Source organism: Gadus morhua, chromosome 7, assembly GCF_902167405.1.
Source record: "Gadus morhua chromosome 7, gadMor3.0, whole genome shotgun sequence".
In the NCBI taxonomy this organism is placed as follows: domain Eukaryota; kingdom Metazoa; phylum Chordata; class Actinopteri; order Gadiformes; family Gadidae; genus Gadus; species Gadus morhua.
The window spans coordinates 14510083-14528461 of record NC_044054.1 but is presented as its reverse complement, the minus strand read 5'-3'; the positions used below and the strand labels follow the sequence as shown (position 1 = coordinate 14528461).

At 44.3% G+C, this 18379-nt stretch overlaps 1 protein-coding gene across 2 annotated transcripts; it reads left to right on the top strand.

The window, feature by feature from the left end:
- Window positions 1-2063: 2063 nt before the first annotated feature.
- wdr44 (WD repeat domain 44) lies at window positions 2064-17659 on the top strand. Of its 2 annotated transcripts, none has more exons than XM_030362068.1 (20): window positions 2064-2542; window positions 3239-3272; window positions 3689-3760; window positions 4584-5190; window positions 5824-5963; window positions 6874-6969; window positions 7395-7531; window positions 8166-8249; window positions 8465-8571; window positions 8969-9120; window positions 10215-10353; window positions 10619-10683; window positions 11099-11215; window positions 13305-13427; window positions 13984-14175; window positions 14591-14692; window positions 15124-15239; window positions 15337-15464; window positions 15946-16080; window positions 16548-17659. In XM_030362068.1, the coding sequence occupies exons 1-20, from the start codon at window positions 2466-2468 to the stop codon at window positions 16634-16636; spliced, it is 2712 nt and encodes a 903-aa protein (XP_030217928.1). In that variant the 5' UTR covers window positions 2064-2465; the 3' UTR covers window positions 16637-17659. The 2 variants fall into 2 exon arrangements, with proteins under 2 accessions (XP_030217928.1, XP_030217927.1); XM_030362067.1 differs by having other exon boundaries at window positions 5821-5963.
- Window positions 17660-18379: the final 720 nt, after the last annotated feature.

Sequence of the window (18379 nt, the reverse complement as noted above, 5' to 3'; positions counted from 1 at the left end):
TGGCATAAAGTTCTAGAGGTCTCAAACTCCTAGGGAAGCATTATGTTTTTTCTAGCAGCCAACACAGAACTCAAATGACCAAGTCTTCTATGGATAATTTAACCTATATGAGATTGTTCCACCAAGGGGGACGCTCTTAGAGAGTGGGCCAAAATCATCAAACACATATTAAAGAAGTCTGGCTATCAAGGCTGTCATTGCTCTAACAATTGAACTGCATTTGATGACTGGGAAGTACAAGCTGTGATTTGCTTCCATCTATAGACTATAAGGTCAGTTAATAATAAATTATTATGTATTCAATAGGATTTATTTTTTACATAATGTGACTTATGCATTCTCAAATTATGAGAGATAATTATTAATTTCTCAGCCTACAGATATGTGAATCAATCCACTTTCAACCTGAATCTATATCTCAATTGTGTGTGATTATCTGAACTGATCTCACATCCTACTGAGAGTAGGATCTGAACCTATCTGAACCCACATTTCCTGTACTCTGACTGTATATAGATACAGACCAGGCTTAGTAACGCCCACATCAAGTCAGTTGTAGAAGGCCATTAACCATTAGTTCCTGGACAGTATATGTTTGTCAATTAAAATATTATTGGACTGCATGTTAATTTAGTATGAAGCCCTTTATGCATAGCCATAACCTTCTACTGAACCATTTGACCTGCTTCGGGATCCACCAAATGCTGTATATACATTGTCAGGAGAGCGGTCCCCATGAGGACAGGACACATTAATCAGAAAGTTGAGCAAAAAACTACAGCTGTGGAGAACGATAACGACAGCAGCATGAAAAATCAAAACATATGAATGTGAGCTGTCACTTAAACAAAAAGCTGACGACTTGATAGATAGATTGATAAACACTTAAGGCACGCAGCTAAAGATAGCTGATGATGCTCAGCTGATCTTCACTGCACATGCTGTGAAGATCACAGACCCCTTTCCCTTCAGTCAAGCTGGCGGTCAGGTGGTTTCGTAGTTCACAACAGCTTGTTTGTTCCTCATAATACACTTAGCAAATGATTAGCTTAATAATATCCTTTGCAAGTCAATTATGTAAACCATTTTAGAATTTAGAGAGATACTCTAGATGTTGCTATCCTAGGGCTTAAAGGAGATGCCTGGTTGCAGCTCAAATTAGAAACAGATAAAAAAGATATTTCCACATTATTCGGTAGCAAAGAGTTATTTTTTTAGCTCTGTTATTACAATTGGAACAGGAAACGGAGCGGCCTATGGTGACTATCCAGGGATATTAAGTTCCTTGACTAGTGCAAGACTAATAATTTGCTAAGTGTATTATGAGGAACAAACAAGCTGTTGTGAACTACGAAACCACCTGACCGCCAGCTTGACTGAAGGGAAAGGGGTCTGTGATCTTCACAGCACTGCAGTGAAGATCAGCTGAGCATCATCAGCTATCTTTAGCTGCGTGCCTTAAGTGTTTATCAATCTATCTATCAAGTCGTCAGCTTTTTGTTTAAGTGACAGTTCACATTCATATGTTTTGATTTTTCATGCTGCTGTCGTTATCGTTCTCCACAGCTGTAGTTTTTTGCTCAACTTTCTGATTAATGTGTCCTGTCCTCATGGGGACCGCTCTCCTGACAATGTATATACATACAGCATTTGGTGGATCCCGAAGCAGGTCAAATGGTTCAGTAGTAGGTTATGGCTATGCATAAAGGGCTTCATACTAAATTAACACATCCACAAATATAGATCATTTTTGTTATTGTTTATGTCTGGGACAATACTCACTAAATATATCCAAAATCCAATGTTTCCTATTTAGTCTTGTTTAGACACATACAATACTGGGAGTCACTTTCAGCTTCAACACGTATTTCCACAACTTGTATTTCACAATTTCAATAAATAGGCTATATCTGACAAGGGAATAATGAAGAAGTAAACTGTACATCTTTAATTCCCATCATTTTCGATAAATCTAAAACTTCCAAAATGAGCCAGAGGACGGCAGTAATGCAACAAATATTAAACATGTACAGGCCAGAAGAAGAGGTTTACCCCGCCCTTTGGACGCCCATCGTAACGGACACCATTTATGTTATTGGATTGCTTTTAGGTGTATCGTCATTTAGATGGTAGCTAAATTAGCTCGTAGATAGCTATCCCCATGTCTTTATATATATTCCCTGGTTTGGCAGGTCTAATCGATTGAAGAAACCGGGTCGGATTGATGATCGACTCCTAAAGCACTAGGTGTTGGCTAAAGTGACAACATATCCATAGCGTTATGTGTTGACGTTTATGGGTAAGAAGAGGTGGTTCCGTGACGCCTAGCCTCCGTGAATAGGGCTTTTTGGTCGTCCCTATTTCGCATTTGGCGTGCTTCTATCGAAGAACCGATCGCATGAATTTACTTTTTTGCAATAGAAAGTTAGCCAGTTAGCTCACGGCCAAAGCTAATTACACTTAGCATGGCGTCAGACACAAGTGACACAGAGGAGTTCTACGATGCCCCGGAGGACGTCCATTTCTCCCCATCTCCCAAAGTGTAAGCAAACATCTTTTAATGTGTGCCTAGTTTTATTAGGACTGTTTGAGAGGACGATGGACTACCCCAGCTCCTAACCAAACAGTCACGCGTCTGACCAGGGCTGAATATTACCACGAAATACAGGTTGAAAAGACCTGGTGAAACAGGTTGTAATGTAATGCCTACACTTGAGTTGTAAGCACTCGTCTGCACTGTCTCTCCTTGTTCCGCTGAGAGAGGGGACGTGTTTACCCGTTAGACAGGGGGAGTCGGGTGGACAGGTCAGATGTTTTTGTGTAGTGAAAGTCCAACCTTACACCTCAGTCACATGTTCTCCCTGTGATCAGGGGACATGTAACACCATGGCAAGAACGGCTACCCTGCACTTTGGTCTGCTTGGATCGAAGGATGGAATCAAGTTTACACCAAATGCAGTGTAAAGATTTAAATACTGTGAATTCAGAGTCCAGTGTGCATTATAAATCAAGTTTAGGCCTTCTGTTCGAGTTATCTCCATTGCAGTGTTTGTCTACTTCGACATGCCCCAGTTGTTTGCTTAAAATCCATTTGCCTTTTTGTCTGGTTCTTGCATAAAAACAAACTAGGCCCCACTTCACAAGCCTATATTGTTTCTTTTATATACATCATTAGATATTTAGATTACACATTACACTCTCATACGAAATTGTGTTAACATGTTGCTTGTTTTTTCAGGTCACCTGCCAAGTTTTTCGGCTCTTTGCCTCAGGTATGTTTGACAATAAACATAGTCTAGATTAAATGGTTTCCACTGGCACTGTGTGTGATACACTAGCATCAGAAATGTTCCCTTTAGCTTGATTGAAACAATTGCTGCATTGACAAGCTTTCTTGACTTTGTGCTGTAAGTTATCAGATAAGATCAGAATAGTTCTTACAACTCTACAGATTTCATGTATAGACGCACAACATTTATTACGTTTCTGGGTGACAGAAACAAGCTAACAATTAAAATAACTTGAATAAGCGATTATTCTACAGGAAATTTTGAATGTATCTATTTGGGGGCTACGTTTTCATCTTCAACCCTCCGTCATGTTGAATCCAAACGGAACCATTATTTCTAGTATGACGCACTCGTATCGAGGTCAAGGACAACAGTTTGGTTTTGAACCACTCTTGCAGGAGTCTGTGGTCCCCACCCAGGAAGAGACTAGCAGATCATCGCCGTCAGAACCCCAAGATGATTCCCTTCAGGTAGAAGAACTCTCTCAAAATACAAGCTCTCCGTTATGGATGACGTGTTTTACCACAATTGTTGTTGTTAATTAATTAATTCTGTTTTTAACAAAATGTTATCGTCCATGTGCGGAACTGTATGGTTTCGATATTAAAAATAGATTAAAATAAATAAATAGAATTGAGTCTTTGAGATAGGGTTATAGTGTAATATCATGCTTTTAGTCCATTATGGAAGCAATGTTTCACAACTCTTCCATATTTGGTAAATCATATCCACTTACCCAGGGAACTAGCAATATATCATGTTTAGTCTGGAACTAAAGCTTTGGCAATGGTGGTCTCTTGTCAAATGTAATTGTGGTGGTTAAGTGGATATTAAGCCAATTATGTGATGTAGGTGAATTGTGGCTTTAATAGGGCTCATAAAAGAGGCATTCCAGCCTTGTTTTGCTAATGCTGAACACGAATATAGCTGGTTTGGCTTCTGGCTAACGTCCAAAGCTTTAGAAATTTCGAGAAGCAGCTCATGTGTCTTAGAGACGTTGATTGAACAACCAAGCTTTCCTCCAACACTTGCTTCTTTTGTAACATATCTAACATATTTGTATGCCATTTCACTGAGCCAATGTTTTGATCCAAAGTACATCTTTCAAGACGCACAATGTCCCTGATAAGCTGGTAGGGTTGGAACTCAGGACCTAAAATAAATAAATAAACCGCAGTAAATAGTTGGGGGCAAATCTCTATTGTGTTTAAGGTCTAGGTTAGTCACTGTGTGTCCTCGTGGTTTCAGTCATACATGTATTACAATGCGTGTGTATCTGCCACCGCCCACCAGATAATCGACAGCATCATAGAGGAGAGCCAGAAGGGGAGTGCCGGGGAGGTGGACCAGCTGTTGGAGCGGCTCCACGTGGATGTGAGGCCCGCGCCGGAGGTCCCAGATGAGGGGGTCTCAACGGTGGAGGTGGACGGGCCGGCGGCGGACCCCGAGCCCAGGGGACTCCCGGACGAGACGCAGGCGTCTGACGGGGTCGGGGTGGTGTTTGGCTTCCCCTCCCCCCTCCTGGCCTCCGACCTCCCGGACATCCCCCTCCTCCCCCAGGAACACAGCCAGGGCCCGGACGTCACGCGCACCCTGGAGCGCCACGCGCCCCTCCCCCCGCTCCCCACCTCTGTGGGAGGGGGCGAGCGGGTGCACCGACCGGCGGACATTTTGGACCAGGTGCCTCTCTCTGACCAGGCGTACTCGGACTCCTCGGTTCCCTCCAAACCGCCGCGGCAGTTGGCCGCGGAGCCAGACATTGTGGCGAGCACCAAGAAGCCCCCTCCCTCGAGACCCCCTCCTCCCGGCTCCTTCCCGCCCCCCAGACCCCCACCCCCGTCCTGGCAGACCCTGACGCTCGGCAAGCGCAGCCAGGAGGCCCGGCCCAGCGGATTGGAAGGTAAACCACATCTGGAGTGCTCTCAGTACTTGACCCTGACCAAAATGCTTGATCACGTTCAACCTCAAGTTCTACCGATTGCCCACCGTAAATATGTTTAAAGGGCTTCTGTCAATGCTGGGCTGGTTTTAGGCTGCTTACCAAAGTTAAGGGACCTGATCCATGAAAATATATAATATTATTCTCACCATGTTGACTCACCGTGTGGATGAATATTGTATGTCATATACTCAGTATTGTTTTAAATGTATCTTTCTGATTATTGTTATAATGAAGATTGCCTTATGTTTTGTTGAACCCTACCCTAAGCATTGGTTCTTGGTACTGTTACCCTTGTTAGCCCTGAGCCATGTTCGTTTTATGGTATCTTTACATGTTAATTCCGCCTCTGTGTGTTATGATGTCGTTTCCTACACTAACCCTCACCGTGTATTTATATATTGTCATTTAGTACATTATCATTGCCCGATGCCCATGTAAACATAAGCCCTGTGTATTATGGTCTGGTTGCCCATGTTAACCTAAGCCCTGTGGATAATGTTCTGGCTGTCTATCTTAACCCTGCGTGTTTGGATGTGGTTGCCCATGTTAACCTGAGCCCTGTGTCTTCTGGTCCGCTGTGTGTGTCAGCAGGGCTCCCCCCACCCGTGGACTCTCTGGAGTCGTCTGGCCTGCTGTCTCCCAGCAGCACGGTGCGGGGCATCACCCGGGAGCTGCAGCACTCCCTGGACCTCGCCAGCGCCACCAGCGGGGAGAAGGTGGTGACGGCCCGGGTAAGACTGGAGACACAACCGCCCTCGTTAACCTTTAGCTTCCAGAACCCTGCCAGGGTAAGCCTGGAGGCCGTACCTTTTTAAATTATTAAACTGGAGCTTTCTGAACCCTAGGCTGAGCGCATGCTCCCTAAACGTCTACCCCTGGTGCTATTTCCATTTGGAGTCTCTCACAGTTTTATTGTTGCTGTTGGCGCGCCCGTTTGTTGACCAGGTTACTGTCTCATTTAATAAATTAAACATTAGACATCCGTTTGTTATAGAGGTTTCTGTCAAATGTTTTATTGTTTGACGTTTGTTTGTTGGGGATGTTACTGTCAAATAATAGAAATTACAGCCATCGTTGAAATTTCTAATTCCGACTTGTTGTATGTCTGTTTTTCTAAAACCAACAAGGTGGTTGTAGGTTTTCTGTATCTACGTGTGTCTTTACAGCAACATGGTGGTTGTGGTTTACCTAGCTAGCTTAGCATGTCAGTGTCTATCTGTTTTCTGTGACAAGGTGGTTGCCTTGCATGTCAGAGTCTCTCTGTGATTAATGTAACATGGTAGTTGTGGTTTAAGCAAGATGGCGTATGTTGTCAGTGACTCTGTCTAATGTAACATGTGGTTTTGGATTACACTAGCTAGTGTAGTGTGTCAGAAGTATCTCTGTGATTAATGTTACAAGGTGGTTGTGGTTTACGTTATCGTAGTTTCACAGTATCTCTGTGATTAATGTTACAAGGAGGTTGTGGTTTACGTTATCGTAGTTTCACAGTATCTCTGTGATTAATGTAACAAGGTAGTTGTGGTTTGCGTTGGCGTAGTTGGTCAGTATCTTTGTGATTAATGTGACACTGTTTTCTTTGGTCGTCGTGTGTCAGTGCCGCTATGGGTTTTAAATGTAACCTTGTTGTCTCTTCCACAGGAGAACGAGGGGGAGCAGGCCTCAACACCCAGCGGCGAACACACCCCCGGACCCCAGCGGCCACGCTCCAACTCTGGCCGAGAGCTGACCGATGACGTAGGATGAGCTCCTTAACTCTCCCTTTTTTTCCCACTCTCAACAGATCATTTTAGTTCTCTGTTCAATAGTAAGGTAAAAAGTAAGCTGTGTCTGCCCAGTGTGTTTGCCATCATATGATGGAAGAGGAAAAAACAAGCATGTCAGGGAGGGACCCAGATTGTTGATTAAAAGATTGTTGTCAGTAAAAGGGATGTGGGCTAGCTTTTGTCAGCAGGGCTAAGAAGGAGGAAAACAGTTATATCTAGATGCTGTTATCAACTTCCACACAGTTTTGAAACTTGCACCGGAATGCTTCCCTTACTTTTTAGAGAAAAAAAATTGTCCCAAAAATGTATCATTTCATGGATATCTAAAATATACTTCCTCGTCTGCCCTGAGTTGACTCCTATGGTGTTGGACCATGTGACCCTGCTCTGTGACAGGAGATCCTGGCCAGCGTGATGATCAAGAACCTGGACACGGGGGAGGAGATCCCTCTGATCCAGGCGGAGGAGAAGCTCCCCGCGGCCATCAACCCCCTCACCCTCCACATCATGAGGAGGACCAAGGAGTACATAACGTACGGAGCCGACCCTGAAGTCTGAAGTCGCTAACCCTTTACTCAAAGTGTAATCCCGGCGAAAATTGAACCCAGGGCCTTTGTTGTTGGCAAGTATACCCATCAAATAAGCCCTCCAGATACTTTTTTCATTGAAAATCGAGGATAGAGTTTGCCCGTTGCATTGTTTGGCTTCCATGTTATTGGTTAGGGGAAGCGCGAACGCTTCTAATTCGGCACTTTTTAACCGCTAATACAATCATGCTACTGCAGGGGTTTGGTGCTATTTTGAGCAATATTAGTGGTTAAAAAGTGTGGTTTCTAAGTAATTTAGAAGCGTTCGCACCGCGGTGCCCCTCACCAATAACATGGCGGTAAACATTGCGCCGGGCAAACTCTATACTCGATTTTCAATGAAAAAAGTATCTGGAGGGCTTATTAGATGGGTATACACAACAAAGACCCTGGGTTCAATTTTTGCCGGTATTACATTTTAATTAGGGCTCTTAACCCGTAAGCTTTTGCCTAATTAGGGCCTGTTGCTCCTACCAATCCCCCTTTCTTCATCAGGGCCCTAAACTCTTTACCTTTTACCCGTTTCTTCATGTTTCTCATGTGGATTGATGTTTGTCTTGTTTTTTGTTGTCGTTGTCAGTAACGACGCAGCGCAGTCGGATGACGACGACAAGGCTTCGGCCGCCATGTCGGACACAGACGGCGGGAAACTCAAACAGAAGACGTAAGATTCACCTCCTTATTCCTTCGGCTCCCCTGCTTCGTCCCCTTTCAAACCTTGTTAAGTTATCTGTAAATATTTTAGATTATTTTCTATATGCGTGTAATTTTCTGTGTTTCAAAATGCTTAATTACTCTGGGATTAATGATGCATTCTGGGATTTAGTACTTTGATTCAATCGGAATCTGATGGACTAACTGAGCTATTCCCTCATCCAGGACGCAGCTGAAGAAGTTCCTGGGCAAGTCTGTGAAGAGAGCCAAGCATCTGGCAGAGGAGTACGGAGAGAAGGCGGTGAACAAAGTGAAGAGCGTCCGCGACGAAGGTAGGCCAGTGGGAGAGGAGGGGGAATCTAAAGCAGGCCATCCCCGCTCCAAGGACAAAGCGTGGACCTTGGGCTCAATTTTCTTTCCCTTGGACTCCTAGACTCCCAAGTATGAAGATAAACTTAGAATACGGATAGACATTGTCCTAAAAAAGATCTGAAGCAATGTTTGCAAACCAATGTTAAAAACGTAGACCAGCCCACATTTAAACAGGATTCTAAAAAGTATTTACTATTTCTCTTGTGTCCTTAATGTGGATAGATTATCAAAGAATAAACTGAACTGATGTGGGGAAGTTATTTCATCCTCTAACATTCATTTCACAATCTGTCAGTACGATATGTCTGACGCTCACCCCTAACGCCGACAAATCCTCCCGCGCTTTTATTGTGACAGTATTCCACACGGACCCTGACGACCCTTCCTCCAGCGACGACGAGGGCATGCCCTACACGCGGCCCGCCAAATTCAAGGCGGCGCACAGTTTCAAGGGACCCTTCGACTTCGATCAGATAAAGGTCGTCCAGGACCTCAGTGGGGAACACACGGTAGGCGTGCGTGTGTGTGTGTTTGACCCAATTTGTGCGTTGGAAGAACCTGCGACCCACATGTGTCAGTTATATCCCAGTGGACTGATGCTTAGTGCAACAACACAAGTTAATGGTAGTTCGGCCATTGGTACTGATCGTTAGACAGTCGGATATATACACAGAGCCTTTACGAGACCTTTCAAACCCTTTCGGCCTATCACCATTTTTTGATTCAGAAATAAAGAAGTATAAACCACACTACAATTCCTTGTACGCTTACTCGACAGTAACACTGATTCTGATGAAATGCAAATTGCAGTAAGAAAGCTAATTTCAACCCATTTAGCAGATTGTTGTTGGACTGATGAAGTGTTGTTGTGTTGTTTTTCTGTTTGGCAGTCCTTGGTAAGCGTAGTGCGTTTTGCTTGCTCTACCTTCTACGCTTGAGGATTTGCGGGGAGTCTGGGTCTTTGACGGTGCGAAAATTAAATAAGCTAACTATGGCATAGCGGACTGTAGCAGCCCTAACTGGCTATAGCAGAGTTAGCCTTGTTGTAGTGCATTTGTAGCTTTAAAGTTTACACTGTTGATGGATCAGCCTACCAGCCCACCAAGTGTATGGCTCGGTAGGCTGATCTAGCCATCATACATTTTGATCTGGACCCTCCCGTTTGTGATGTCAATGTAGGGTCGATTTTGAACTAGCTTATCAACCTTGGTGGTAAAGTTTGGTGGTACAGTATTTTAAAATAAGCATTTAGTATTTGTTTGTATCCATGGTATCTGACCATCGCGTAGGGCAGGGTATCCCATCTGATATCCCGAATCGATTCGATCCAGTTCACAGTTTCAACCACCAGTTCGGTGTAGAGACCAAGGTTTGATTCCCACCTTTGTTCCTTTGCTACACGTAATTCGCTCTCTTCTTAAACTTCCCTGTCTCGCATTACTGTCCATAAATGTACAAAAAAGCCTCCATTTTTTTTTTACGATTAGTATTCAATATGTTATATATTTCTTAAAATAAATAAATCTAATTTTCATTCAAAAAAATATGGATTTTAACTGAAAGAGCTGTGTATTGATTCTTGCGCTGTGTGTGGTGGCATCAGGGGGCGGTCTGGACCATGAAGTTCTCCCACTGCGGCCGGCTACTGGCCACCGCGGGCCAGGACAACGTGGTGCGCATCTGGGTTTTGAAAAACGCCTTTGACTACTTCAACAACATGAGGATCAAGTACAACACTGAAGGTACGTGAGCTCTATAGCTCCATTGCAGTAAGACGAAGGAGAGGAGGAGGTTACATTTGGGGATTTATCAGCGAGTGACACAAGTGAACAATCCAAGTATTCCAATAAGAATGTGGGTGGTCTGGCATGACCCAAGTTTAAAGACAACTGGACAGAGTGCAACTGTAGGAAATAGAAAGAATGTGTGTGTATGGATGGATTGTTTGTATGCATGTATTATATATGTGTGTGTATACATTCAGTTATATAATTTTGTCTCCCACAGGCCGCGTGTCGCCGTCCCCTTCTCAGGAAAGCATGTGCTCGTCTAAATCGGACACGGACCCTGGGGTGAGTCGCCAGACACGCCCTTTAAGGAGCTCTTTAAGCAGTGGTCTGGAGAACCTCCTGCGCACACTGGAATCGATGCTGACGCACAGCAGACTACAAGTCTCGTTTTAGCACGTTAATTTAATCAGCAAGGCACTGTTGGTTTCCCGAAAGTCGATCATAAAGGTCGGATCGAGACAACTTAGGTGATATTTAAGGAGACAAGCTGTCTGTCTGTCTGTCTGTCTGTCTGTCTGTCTGTCTGTCTGTCTCGTGTTCCCAGTTTTTCTCTCCATCACAATTACATTAAAAGGGCTTCATTGGCATGGGTAAACATTACATTTCCATTCCAAAAAAGATATTGCATGAAACAAAAAATAACTACAATAGAAAAATAACTACAATAGGTAACAACAAATGTCCCTCCCTGCCCCAGGCCAACGGGGGTCCTGAAGACCCCGACTCGGAGGACCGTAACACCCCATTCCGCCAGATCCCCTTCTGCAAGTACAAGGGCCACACCGCTGACCTGCTGGACCTCTCCTGGTCCAAAGTAAGCCCTCCTACGTTCACTTATCAGCACTCAGAAATATATTGAAATCAACACAAACGTACATTATGGCAAGGCCAAATATAGAACGCATTTTTATGTATTTAAAAGAATGTATACAATAACCCATATTGTGGTAATAAATACATATTTTCAGTTCTTGCACACTCAACTATGCAGGTCAAATTTTAGAGCGATCACTCATAAATGTACTAATTAATTCCTTCCTTACGCCTTTATTTTAAATACTCATGGGAATCATTGAGGGGAGCCTCACTTAAAATGACGCCCAGATTACACAGTACAACAAAACGGAGACATTGTAACACACGGTTCAAACAATTACAGGCAGATGCATGACGGTCATTAAGTACGTTCCTAAATCGTCCCAAAGGGTAAAGTGTATTGATCGTTAGGTGACACTGCAGTCGAGTGAGTCTCCTGCACTAAACACTAAGGTGCTTCCAAGAGCAGTTCTGCACCAGGGCCTGAAGCAGCAGCCATCACAAGCCAGCCATCGGAGCCAGTTTAATGTGCACCAAAGGTCCAATGCAACATGGATGTTATATAAGATGGCAGTATTCCGTCATCAGCTTTATAAATAAAAAAAACAATAGGGATCCAACCTGTTGGCTTGGACCCCTAAATAGCAATTATTAATGCGTCCCTCCAACTGACCTTTTCATGTAGGATACACTGATGAGTATTTTAAATAACGGGAGTGATGAGCCTAAGGGCGGAGTGGTTGACAGAATCTCAGGGCCTGAGTGTAAAGGGCCACTACAGCCCGCACCTCCAGACTGCAGAACAGTTTCATCCCCAGGGCCATCACAGAACTTAATAATCACACTACACTCCTACCCTCCACCCAGCACACCTGTACTTTTGTTAGTGGTTGCACAAACAAATTTCGTTGTGTATCCAATGCACAATGACAAATAAAGTCTATTCTATTCTATTCTAAAGGCAGCAGCGCGTCTATTAATGTCATCGTCATAATCCAAAACTGATAGGAAAACTGCTTCCTACGGCTCTTTCTGTTCAAACACATAACATTTTTTTGTCCCAATTTAGTGATAAGGTCAATGTGAACCCCCCCCCCCTCGTCTGACTACAGTATCCTGTACTTGCCTGTATTGTTTAAGGTGCCAGTAGGTACTGGCCTTTTTTTTTATTATCGCTATCTGTTCTAAAAATATATAGTTCATTCATCTCGATAGCAGTAGGCGCTACAAGCCAATGATTACTTGCACTGTTGTAAATTAAAATGTACTATATATATATATATATATATATATATATATATATATATATATATATTATATTAAAGGTTATTATATTTATAACATGACAGTTATTGCAACAGTTGAGGTTTTTATACCAGAATTGGATTGGTCCTACACAACGACGGTACGAAAAAAATATCAAAAATTGGTCGTCGCAATGGGGATACTACGCCCCCTCCATCCTGAGACGCATTTTATTTTAAAGGCGTTCCCTCTAGAGCCGTTTGTCCACTCTGGTCTACTGTAGAAAAATAGCACATGCCCACTCCATGTAGAGATATTATGGGCTCATTTTAAGGGTACCAAGACACCACATTTCTTATCTTCATGCAATGGTACATTCATTGAAACACTTGTTATGTTCACTATCTGACCCCTCCGTTCCACTAGATGTCACCAAATTCAAGGACCTTGTGTCACCTTGAACTTTCACAGTAGAAATATCTTGTGAGTTACTGTGATCTCCATCTAGAGAACAGCATACATTTTTTTTCATTTTAATCAAGTTTCAATTTAAGCTTATTATTATGAGCATCTTTCAGCGCATTAACGGAAAGGCTGTTTGGCTTTTGGAAATAATTAGAAATATTGTAAAGAATATTACCCGCAGCATAAAGATGAATTATGCAAAGTTAATCAAAAACAGGTAAAGTAGCTCTATGAGTATTAATAGCAAGAGGCCCAACACAAACTTGCTGATAATGGCATGCATCTAAAAGAGACCCTTTGGATAACGCTGTCTGCTAAATGACCACAGAAACATCCACCATCATGTCAAACACTGTTTCTCTCCCCTATGTCTGCAGAACTTCTTCCTGCTCTCGTCGTCGATGGACAAGACAGTCCGCCTGTGGCACATCTCCAGGAGAGAGTGTCTGTGCTGCTTCCAGCACATCGACTTCGTCACGGCCATCGCCTTCCACCCCAGAGTAAGTGGTCAGCACCCCCCCCCACTCAACCCAACCGCAATGTTCCCGAGCGCGGAGCCCTTTAGAGCGATGAAATATTCATTAGTTCTCTCCGTGACACACTTTGTCCTCTATAGTTTGTGGTCGCTTGGACATAAAACCTTATAGCGCAATTATCCGGCTGGCGCCCCCCGGCCCTGTTGGGAGAAGGCTTTGGCACCTCATCGGTCTCCTGGCTGGACGCTGTTATTGCAAATCCTAGTTTATTGGTTTGCATGTCGCATCGCAAACACTCGTCCATCTGTAATTCTATGCATAAAAAAATTATGTTACAGATTTTTCTAGCAGCTTGGTGGCTCACCCTGTAGAAAAAAAAACGGGAAAACACCTTGTAGCATCCCTGGAATGATTCCAACATGCCACTCCCTGGTCCATTTTTCTCCTATCCATAAAGACAAAGATTCACTTAAGCTGCATACTTTCCCCATACATGTCTCTTGTGGGCGCCAACCGGCACTTTACTCTTTTCAAGCACTACAGGAAGTGCGAGGGAGACTGACTTCCTGTTTCTCCCCAGGACGACCGGTACTTCCTGAGCGGCTCGCTGGACGGGAAGCTGAGGCTGTGGAACATTCCAGACAAGAAGGTGGCGCTGTGGAACGAGGTGGACGGGCAGACGCGACTCATCACCGCCGCCAACTTCTGCCAGAACGGGAAGTACGCCGTGATCGGGACGTACGACGGACGCTGCATCTTCTACGACACCGAGGTAGCGCTTCTGTCCTGAGACGTACTCAGCCCTTGACTTATCCATCCATTGTCAGTGGTGAAGTTACCCTCTAACCCTAAACGTTATAGAGAAGACACTTGGGTGCAAGTAATGTTTTATAAAAATCAGGTTCATGAAAACTGTAACTTTATGTGTAAAAAAATAATGTAATTTTTTTTTAAATAGATAAAAAAAATTAACAATAGAGAAAGATTTGATTAATGAATCCATAAAAGAGCACTAAATCCTATATGTTGTGTATTATATTGTAAGCGACTAGCTCTCATCCGATGTCAGTAATACCGACTCAACTCAACATTTTCATGGAGCACACAGATCTCTGTTGGCCACCGCTGGTCGGTGCTGTGTTAAAACGTGTTGACCCTGAGGGCTTGTTGTTTGTTGTACCCGCCAGCGTCTGAAGTACCACACCCAGATCCACGTCCGCTCCACCAGGGGAAGGAACAGGGTGGGCCGCAAGATCACCGGCATCGAGCCCCTGCCCGGAGAGAACAAGGTGAGCCCTGGTTCACACAGGGAACGCCGACGCTAGGAGTCCCTCCACTGGAAGTCGAGTGGAGTCTGCATGACCTGTGAATGTATATTGAATTGTAATTTTTGAAAAAATATCATGTGTAAAGGACACGCATTATTTGCAGAATTGCATATGGATTTATTGTTTATATTTATTGATCAAATTGATTCCTATTTTTTTCAATTGTTAACAAATATTTCAAATGTGGACATTATTTGCCATCTTAAATTCTCATTAATGTTAAATGACAAGATGAATGAACACTGTAAATCAATAATTCCACCTCTGCTTTGCTTGCTCTGGAAGGCGTCCCCATGGTTATTGGTGACTGAACGTATGTATTCCATGTGTCTCCGATGTCCGACTGATGACACGAGTCATGTCTGCTCTCTGTCTCTGATTGGTTCATCTAGATCCTGGTGACGTCCAATGACTCGCGCATCCGCCTGTACGACCTGCGGGACCTATCCTTGTCCATGAAGTACAAGGGCTACGTCAACAGCAGCAGCCAGATCAAGGCCAGCTTCAGGTTAGCCTTCTCACCTTGAGAGATATATAATAGATATATATATATATAGTCATATGAAACATAATTTAATGATCAATGACATGTTGTTGTGTTCCAGCCACGACTACTCCTTCATCGTCAGCGGCTCGGAGGACAAGTACGTTTATATCTGGAGCACGTACCACGACCTGAGCAGGTTCACCCCCGTTCGGCGCGACCGCAATGACTTCTGGGAAGGGATTAAAGGTAGGCTGTAGCGTTGCAATACGGGCAACCTCCCAATCACAAATCTATTGATGACGCGTTGTTGGTGTGAATATAGGATTGCATTGATTGCACAGTTGGTTTACCCCTGTTGGCAATGCCCACCTTACGCGTTGTGAAAATGGGAGTCCTTGAAGTTCTTTGATCTTTAACGTGGAGTTCTTATGATTTAACTCGTCTTTATTGGACTTATTTATCAATATTTTACTCAGTCTTCTTATTGTGCTAACCCGGAAACTTGACTCCTTGATAGGTACAGTATCTCCTGTCTTGCTTTTCTTGTTGATTGTGGAGCTGGAACTATTCTAAAACCTTAATCGCCAGTCGAGTTGCAACCTGCCACCATCTGGAACCTCTCGGTTCACTTTCTATTTCCAACCGCCTCTGGTTCAAAGGAACCAAGTTCCATAGTTGTGGTTTAACTCCCACTCGTCCCTGAACCGACTGAACCGTGTTCCCACAGCGCACAACGCCGTGGTGACCTCGGCCGTGTTCGCTCCCCACCCCGCCCTCATCGTCCCCCCGGAGACCCCCACGGAGACGCCTGAGGCAGAGAGCCAGGACCTGGACGACACACACTCTGAGACTATTCCCTCAGGTGCAAACACATTCTGAGACTATTCTCTCAGGTGCACACACACACACTAAGACTATTCCCTCAGGTGTAGACACACTCTGAGACTATTCCCTCAAGTACACACACACACACACACACACACACACACACACACACACACACACACACACACACACACACACACACACACACACACACACACACACACACACACACACACACACTCTCTGATACTATTACCTCAGCCACATACGTGCGTACAAACACACACGCACGTGCGCGTACACACACTGAGACCATTCCCTCAAGCACACACACACTCACTCTTAGACTATTCCCTCAGACAGACAGAGACACAAACACACACACTGTTCCCTCAGGTGTACACACAGTGAAACTATTCCCTCAAGTACACACACACACACAGACAGAGACCCCCCCCCCCCCCCCCCCCTCTAACCCTGTCTCCCTGGGTTCCTTCACCCCAGGGGCTCTGAAGACGGACCACACCGAGGTCCTGGTCTCGGCCGACTTCACGGGCGCCATCAAGGTCTTCGTCAACGTGAAGAAGTACTGAGCTCCGGGGCTTGGCGGTCCTCCTCACCCCCCTCCCCCCCCCTCCACCACCACCACCACCACCACCACCACCACCACGGCGGCTCCTGGTGTCCAGTCCCACAGATGAAGAGCAGACCGGCCCTCAGGGGGGCCCACACCTAACGGCCGCCCCCCCCGGCCAACGCTCTGACGTGGGCAACTGGCCCAGACCGGCCCCTTGGGAGGAAAAGCCCCCAGACTCCCACTGATGGAGAGTTCTGGCCCAGGTGGAGAGATGTGGACTCTAAAACATAGAAGATACGAGTGATTCCCTCTTTTCACGTTTCTATATATATATATATTTTATTTCTCTCCTCTGTCTCTCTCTCTCTCTCTCTCTCTCTGCTCTCTCTTTTCAGTACCAAACAACTGTGAACTATGTTCAGTGTCGAAAGTGTGCACTGTTGGTGACGAACGGAAGTGCATACAGCCATAGGTTTTCTTCGTGTGTTTCTTCTAGTTGCATTGCTTTAAGCCCGCCGCGATGGCTAACTGGGTGCAGCAGCTTTTCACAGCAGACCACGGGGCACTCTGACCGGTAGACACCAGGAACCCCCCCCCCCTCCCCCCACCGCACACACAGCCCCAGGCCGGCACTTAAGTATTTAAAGTACAGATCTTAATGTCTTTGTGGAAGAGATATTGTGTTAAGTTGTCTTATCTGGAACGGTTGGTCACTTTAACTGTATTATTGTTATTATTTACAAGATCGTATTGTGCCTGCAAAACAAATGTTTTAAGATTTTGGTCGGTTGGTTTATTGGGTCCCCGAGCCAGTTTAACTGGCGGGAGAAGAGAAGGTAAACTTGTATTTTGGGGTTACTAATGACTAGGGCTCGGTATCTCAAGTGTTTTGATGCCTTTCTTTGAATTAAAGCACATTTCACTATATGGTAATTTATTTACATTTGCACATACTGTCCGCTTTTTTAAATAGAAAATCAGGACCTGCTCTACTTTCCTCTATCAAAAATTAAATAAAGATTTTATTGTAAAACACTTATTTCTGCGCTTTGATTTCTCATATTCCCCCACAGCGGAGGAATTGTGAAATGGAGATGATGTTGGACTATCAGCCAACCACATGTCCTGGGTTTACCTGAGGAATGTCCTTTTTTTCAATATTGCTTTGTCAAATTCATCAAGAAGTCCAACATAAGTCGTTTTTCTGGTCCTGTTCTTATTTACCGGGGACTGTTAACTCGGCTCACAGTAACAAATTGTGCTGCGATTGACTGGGATGTCGATTTGTGCACACTCTGCCACTAACCTTTCCATCCATGAGCCAGAGGCGCTAACCCCTACCTGCTCCTCGACGAGATCTGAATTCACTAACTCACTGGGTAGAAATGTGAGCTAAATGACTATCAAACATTGTTGGTGGGCCTAAAGGCACGCTGGTTAGAGATTGAACTGATCAGTTTTTGGTTAGGTTCAGGATAATGATCCTGCCAGTAATCAATGTGTCATGGGAAATTAACAGTTAAAGCTTATTAAGCCCTCCATGCACATTGACATAGATAAACAGCAGTTTTTGCCAATTGCTTCGTCACGTCATATTGGCTGCCATGTTGGAGTAGCTGCAGTGTTTCTTGTTAAAAGCACTATGACAGTCATTTATATTCAAGGGTGTATGATATATGTGGATAACACAGGATTTTAACAAATCTAAAAACGACTAAACCATAGTGCTTTCTATCCAGAACCACTGCATCGCCAACAA

Excerpts from the sequence above, each read along its gene's own strand:
- wdr44 (XM_030362067.1), top strand. The coding sequence starts at position 2,466 with ATGGCGTCAGACACAAGTGACACAGAGGAGTTCTACGATGCCCCGGAG. Across the intron at positions 6,970-7,394 it reads GCCGAGAGCTGACCGATGAC|GAGATCCTGGCCAGCGTGAT; the intron begins GTAGGATGAGCT and ends GCTCTGTGACAG. Across the intron at positions 13,428-13,983 it reads CCATCGCCTTCCACCCCAGA|GACGACCGGTACTTCCTGAG; the intron begins GTAAGTGGTCAG and ends GTTTCTCCCCAG.